At 44.1% G+C, this 7,200-nt stretch overlaps 1 protein-coding gene across 1 annotated transcript; it reads left to right on the top strand.

Annotated features, from left to right (window-relative positions):
- Window positions 1–4,217: 4,217 nt before the first annotated feature.
- LOC148032318 (aspartyl protease family protein 2-like) lies at window positions 4,218–6,186 on the top strand. The gene has a single exon (XM_087683912.1). It carries the CDS (start codon window positions 4,218–4,220, stop codon window positions 5,775–5,777), a length of 1,560 nt encoding a protein of 519 aa, XP_087540038.1. The 3' UTR covers window positions 5,778–6,186.
- Window positions 6,187–7,200: the final 1,014 nt, after the last annotated feature.

Raw genomic sequence — 7,200 nt, 5'->3', positions numbered from 1 at the left:
CCCATATTTGAGAGTGGGACTCCCAGAGATTTCTTATTTATGAGAAGCATTAGCACTTAAGTTTTATGCTCAATGTCTAAAGAAAACTAGATTATTTGCACTTTCAAGTGCCATGAGCATCCATGTATTTTTTCTATGGGATTTTCACACCTTCACTTACATGGACCTTAGTAAGTGCTTGCAAAATACACTTGAAGAAAATGAAAATGTGTGAGCATCAAAATCCTTCTCTTACATAATGATTCTAGGCTCACTAAATGATTTTTCATAATTAATGTTGGATTGGATCAAGGATTATGGCTCTTTGAAAATGTTTAGGTGTGGATGAAGGTAATATATGATTTTTTGTATGCAAACAAATTTATCTTTTTCCTGTGTTTTTTTGGCAGATGTCGCATTTTGCTTCATCTAGCAATGACCCGGATTTGGATCGCATGAATGATACATTGGCCTTGTTCGGCAAGGGGGTCAATGCATTTTTTGGATGTTTTCCTAGTAGGGAAGACTTCATGGGAGAGATGACCAGACACCTTCCTCGCTCTTCCACAGTAGATGAGGTGTTTAGTGTCATGTCTGGAAAGTCTCTAACGTCTTTCCCTAGCACTACTTCCCAAACTCCAATTGCAGGTACTCCAGGTGCAGCACTTGTACATGCATCGACTGAAGCACAAGCATCAGCCAATGCACATGTATCTGCAGAAGCATGTGCGTCAAGCGAGGCAGAGGGTAGTCAACAGAGAGGGAGGAGGGAGAGTCGAGGGGGAGGACGAGGGTTGTGTGGGGGTTGCCTAGGAGGTGGCAAGCAATCACCCTCACCAGTAGATCATGTAGAGGAGCCAGTACGCCAGTACTATAGAGTTACAGATTCTGGTGGCATCTTCCATGATGATGAAGGAAGGGATGTTATGACGTACATGAGGAGCGTCGTACATGCGACGTATAAAGATTGTTTCGTCTACTTCAAAAATCAGAAAAGCGGCTTGTGGTAGGAGGTGTTGAGGGCAGTCCATAGGAGGTACCCAAATCCTGAGGGTCAGTGATTCTTGGATGATTGGGGACGCACAAAAGTGAGGGATTTGCTTCACAACAAAAGATCCCACCTCATGACACGCGCCAGGGACTCACTGCGGAGACAGGAGGAGGGGCGTGGAGCCTATAGCCAACCATCTATGTGCCACCGCATAGAGTGGAAGAAAGCTAAGAAGAAAGCATTAGAGAAAGTGAAGAGGCGCCAGCATGCAGAGGCGCGACGCATCCAAATGGAAACCATGGGATCGTCGCATTACGAATCGGGCGACAAAGAGTCGTGGGAGTCAGAGTTTGTAAGTATATTTTGATTTCTAGTTTTTAAAATTTTATATTTCTTTCAATTCTTTATATGATTTGTTGTAATACATTGTGTCTCATAATTGTTTGTATATATCATAATTGTGAGGGATTTACTTCAATTAGGCGTGTCTATATGCCCGTCTAATTTGCCAGGTAGACGCGCTGGTAGATGCACAAATTAAATTAAATCAATAACAATTTTGGTTTTTTTATGCACTCGTATTCACGCATGTATATGTGCATCTGTTGCACGTCTATTTCTGCGTGTAAATTCCTTAATACATGCGATTATAGACACGAATTTATAGACGCGCAAATAGATGGGCGAGTAGACGTGCTCGTAAGATTTTCTCTATATTCAAAAATCGCGTCTAAAAGTGCGTCTAAGAGGCCTTGTTGTTGTAGTGGTGGGTCATAGATGTGGTTTGTGGAATGTAATTTGAAAGGAAGATGTGTGGAAAATATAGCTTTAGTATTTGGAAGGCATTGTTGTCTCATATTACAACTTGGAAGCAAACAATACATGAAAGTAGGATAATACCTTGTGGTTTTCTCCATCCTTGAAAGCGTTGACTTTAAGAGCAAAGTGAAAAGCTTTTCCTACCAACCAACTAAGCTCTTCACCTTGCAGATTTATCTAGGACGCTGGTGTTGGTCTAGTTTTGATTAATGAGAGAAAACATGTTTCTTGGCCTCTTCTATAATTGCCTCTCTAAAGTGCTTTGGTTTTGGGAAATGGGATATAAACATGGTAAAAAAACAAAAAGGGATTTTGGAAAGTTAGAGGGAGCTCGTGACTCGAGTTCCTATACGTAACATGAGCTTATTACCTATCTTTTGGCATCTAGGAATGCCCTCAAGTAGCGAGGTTTTGAGAGCTACGTCCACGTAATTATTGTTATGTCCTTGAATCAATGCAGTGGAGGGACGTGAATTACATAATGAACGACCAAGAAAGCGAGATATCGAAACTCACCTCATATGAAGGTCCGTATGAAGCTTCAAATTTGACGCCCAATGTTGGGCTTCAATCAAATTTTACTAACACCTTTGGCCTTTTTTATTGGCATCAAATTGGGGCTTTCACAGTAATTTTGGGCATCAAAACTTCCAACATGTGTTACTCATTGATTAATGATTGCTAATAATTGTCAAAAAGTGGAGTCGACATATGAATTTAGGGGTTGACTGTTTTGGAGGAGCCTACCACAATCGCTATGAGGGGTACAAAGATAATAGTAGGGCATAGCCTGCATGTAATAGAGGGTAATGTAGGAGCTTTAACTCAAAGAGCTTTTAAAGGTTGAATGTGTGATGCTAAAGGCAACTAAATACTTTGCCACTACACTTGTATGAACCTATATAGCCTATCAACATTCAGCCTTTGATTACTCAACCCTCGATGCTTGCACCTTCATAAGTTATGAGTGTAAGTTGAAACACATCAGTTAGAGCATGCATAAATAAGTTGGGTCAAGCTAATGAGGACAAATCAAGCAAAAGGGGTAGAGTCACAATGTAAATGTGATTTATAGTAGATATTCACAAGTCACACGAGTATAGGTTTCTCCTTAAAACATGCAGCTCCATATCTTAATATGGAGTAGACAAATGACTTAAGAAACACAGTAACTTGTAGCTTCAAAAGGAAGGAAACATGCTTTATATTGATGTGAATATCTACTACATCATCCCATGAGTAGTAGGCACACTACAAGCATCATGAACTAATATACCTCTTCTTCTTCTAGCTCCTCATCCACCACACCTGCCAAAATTGCATACCCCCATCACTACACCTTCTCGCCATGACCTTCCTCATTTCCATCGATCCATGCTCATCCCTACAACACAAACAACATTGGTTTTTTACACTTATCGTATGCAAGTGACAAACAACGCTCAAACTTCCTTTGTGTGAAAGTAAACTGAACAAGGAACTTAGTTAATCATCAAGCTTCATTTTTGTATATTAAACATATTACATGTTCAAGAATAAACCTGAATCAACGCTCGTTGTCGAGCTTGTTGGATCTTGATTGAGGATGTAGCTGTTCATTGACTAGTGACACCAAATCTCGCAAGCTGAAGAAGTGCACGCAAGTGTTGAAAATGCATTGAGCATGATTTGAGTTTGGGTCGTTCAAAATTTTCTATGGTGGGAAAAAATAAATTACGGATTGATAGGGAAAATAAGTGAGCAATCAAGTGGATCGCAGTTCAAGGGTAAACACAACTATTAAAAATTGTAAATTTGAATATTTAAATTAATGCCTTAGATATTTAGGCTAGACTATATAGCCTTATAGATTTGAAAGTGGTTCTGGATCCCACTCATTGCGAATTCTAAGGCTTAATTCTATGATGAGTCATGACCAAGCTTTCAAATCAATGCTAAAAAAAGTGATTGAGCATGGGAATTATGCTTGTGTGTCTTCTCACTTCATTTTCATTCTACATGTATGTACAAATGTGTATGGTGACAGTGCCTTACCTAACATTATTAGACTTCAGCTGCAACCTTGACCTTAATTCTTAGACTTCATCTTGACACCTTTCCCCAAGTTTTTAGGTGTCGTTTGATGCCCAAAATGGCCATGACGCCCATTTTGGGCTTCAGATATAAACACCGTGCAGCAGCAGCCAAGATACCTAGCAACCGAGCCCCTGTCTATAGAGCTAGTTTCGCGGATTACAAAGCTACGTGCATGCGTTGGAACCGGAAGGCAAACTTGAAGACTAGCTTGCGAACTGCCGGGTGACGTCGGTTGGTTGGGCAAGATATATATGATCAGTAGTCGGTCCATCCGCAGGTGGAGCATGTACACATCACTTGACCAGAGACATCATTCGTCAAAGCAGTAAGTGAAGGCAAGCTTATCATCATCATGTCGATCTGCAAGGCGGGCCTGCATGTGCAGGCGCTGGTGGTCCTCCTATTCCAGGTCTATACGATCATCATCAACCCGCACATTGATAACATCGCGGGTGCGGCTGACATCGGACCGGACCATAATTATGTGGGGCTCCAGATGGACATCCTTCACAGGAGCGATGTGCACGAGGAATGTGCTAAGCGCGGCGCAGCAGTTGTTGAATATGGGGTGGACCATGGCTGTAAGCGCCTGGAAAGGGACGAGGCCCGTGTTCAGTCCCTCCTGGGTATTCTTGTAGGCGGTGCTGCCACCGCAGCGCGCCAGCAGCTAGCTGAGGTGGTACCTGCCTTGAAACTCTCGGGAAGTGGGGATTATTTCGTCAGGCTTGCGTTGGGCGGGGGCTACCATAATTACATGTCCCTCGACACGGGCAGTGAGCTGTCGTGGATCCAGTGCAAGCCCTGCGGCGGCAAGTCGTGCATCCCGCAGGTGGACCCTTCCCTCTTCGACCCCTCCGCCTCTGCCACCCTGCGCAACGTCTCCTGCAAGTCGCCTGTGTGCCATCGCCGACTCACGACAGGGCTCGTTGGCTCATGCTATGCGGGCACTTCCAACTGCGCCTACAAGGTGGACTATGCAGACGGCTCTTCCACCGCAGGAAGCTTGGTCATGGAGGCCATCACTGGCTTGAACAACAACAGCAAGCAGGCCGTTGAAGTGCTGCTGGGCTGCGGCCACGACAACACGGGCATCTTTGGAGGTGCGGTGGGAATCGTAGGTCTTGCACGCGGCCCACTCGCCCTTGCGTCGCAGCTCAGCGCGGATCGCAATCACAGACCCACCTTCTCCTACTGCCTCCCTCCCAGACGGCTACCCTCAACTCTTATAGGCCCATCAGTTGCAAGGGCCGCGGCTACAGGTAGCCTCGTACTTGGATCAGCAGCAATTAGCCCAGCAGCTCTACTTGGTCTCCGCTATACACCACTTCTCCTTCACCCCGATCCCGCTCTCCGGACCTTCTACTACGTCTCTCTCACCGGCATCACCGTTGGCTCCTCCCTCCTCCCCATCGCCCCCTCCGCCTTCCAAATCGACAGTCGCACCGGCGGTGGCGGTGTCATCCTCGACTCCGAAGTCGCCATCTCCCGCCTTCCCCCTGCTGCTTATGCGGCTCTTCGCACCGCCTTTGTCCGTGAAGCCGCGCCCCACCTTGGCCACCCGTCGCCTGTTGACAGTGGATCCTTCCTCGACACCTGCTTCGACACCACCCACATCCAGCTACGTGCTCAACGTCAGCACGATCAGCCTCTCCCTATTCCACGCGTCGTGCTTCACTTTGCAGGTGGCCTCGACCTCGAGCTACCTCCCTCCAATGTCCTCGTCTGGCTGGACGACTGGGCGAGCACCGCGGACGGAAGCCCCCCGTCCACGAGGAAGCTATGTCTCGCGTTCGCCCCTGCCCCTGATGCCATGTCCTTCTCCATCATCGGCAACGTCCAACAGCAAGGCTTCCGCATTCTCTACGACGCAGCCGGTGCTAGGCTTGGTGTCGCACCGCACCAATGCACCTAGACTCCCTAATTCATTGCACACCTTACTGGCTTCTCAGAGTCTCTGCGGAATTGTCGGTGGAGCCTTGTCCTCCTTCATGTAAACAGAATATTATTTCCAAAGAAAGAAAAGTTCTGACATTCTTTCTAAAATCGAATATCAATCCTGCTCATTACCTGGCTTCATAGATGGATATGAGTTCTCATTCCTGCTGATCAGGTGGAATGGAATGGACGATGTGTCGCTGGTCGGGTCTATGTAGATTAATGTTGGTGAAATCTCGTTCTCTCGCTTTGATCTCGCTCCTACGCTGCACCACTAGAGTTATACACAAGGGACTTTTAGTCAATCCCTATATAGGAAATCTTGTAAAATGTAGGAAATGTTGCAATATTTCCTATGTTTGTATGCATGTATTCCATATATACAACTAGGGAATGACATTCCCCACATCTAATAGTAGGGAATTAAAGGTCACTATAGACTATTTCTTAAGTTATGTAAAAATTCCCTATATAAGTGTATACAAGAACATGTTTGGATTAAAAACCTTATAGGTTTTCATGCATGCCTTGTGTGAATTGGTCTATAGCTCATGGTTAATTTAAGAGCAATAGTAAAATACTCACCCTTGCAAGCTTGGACATGCCAATGTAAACATAATCTTAGTCTAGCACCCTATGAGCCTTTGGTGAGAAACAATCAACCTTTTGAATTGTTGTAGTGTTTGGACTAATGACCTAGATGGTTAAAATGATCTGATTTTTTTGAGATATCCTATTGCTCTTATTAGTAGAAAATGTTGGTATTTGTATCGCTTCTTTAAATGAGCAAGATAGTGCTTCCCTTTGATTGCCATAGTGATAATAAGTGTCCAATGAGCCATAATTTTCCTTTTGTATTTCTTAAAATGGCAGGATACATACGTTGTATACTCTAGATAACTCAACAACCTTGGGATCTCCTAGTAGGGCCTCTTATGGAGGACTAACTTTTAGAGGCCCCTAAAAAGTTGGAGTTACACTCTATGACTATTATAACCATGAAAAGAAAAATACAAAATACAATGCAACATAGCTCCATTGTGATGGTTTAGCTGATAGTCAGGGTGATAGAATAATTCTCCAAATGAATGTAAGGCTGGAGTTATAAGTGTGGGTTGGGGCCTTAGCCATAGACAAGAACTCACCTTTTTCTTCTTTATCACAACCCAGTCTAGAGGGACGATGTTAGCAAACATCCATTTTTTAGCGATGTCCATGTAATTCGTAAGGGATCTAAGCATAAAATTAAGACAAAAAAATTTGCCATTTGGATTGATGCTCTAGAATGACTAAGGGCCATTTTATATTCATTTGGGAACAAATGTGTGCAACAAAGCTATTAATTGAGGTAGCAATTATCAAATGGGGGATAGAACTATCTTAGTGTTGTTGACTTTGAT

This window comes from Lygodium microphyllum, chromosome 8 (genome assembly GCF_053477565.2).
Source record: "Lygodium microphyllum isolate KBCC chromosome 8, Lygodium_microphyllum_v1.1.10, whole genome shotgun sequence".
Taxonomy (NCBI): Eukaryota; Viridiplantae; Streptophyta; class Polypodiopsida; order Schizaeales; family Lygodiaceae; genus Lygodium; species Lygodium microphyllum.
The sequence above is the reverse complement of the archived record's forward strand: the minus strand, read 5'-3'. Positions and strand labels throughout refer to the sequence as shown.

Coding starts and splice junctions, on each gene's coding strand:
- LOC148032318 (XM_087683912.1), top strand. CDS start 4,218: ATGTCGATCTGCAAGGCGGGCCTGCATGTGCAGGCGCTGGTGGTCCTC.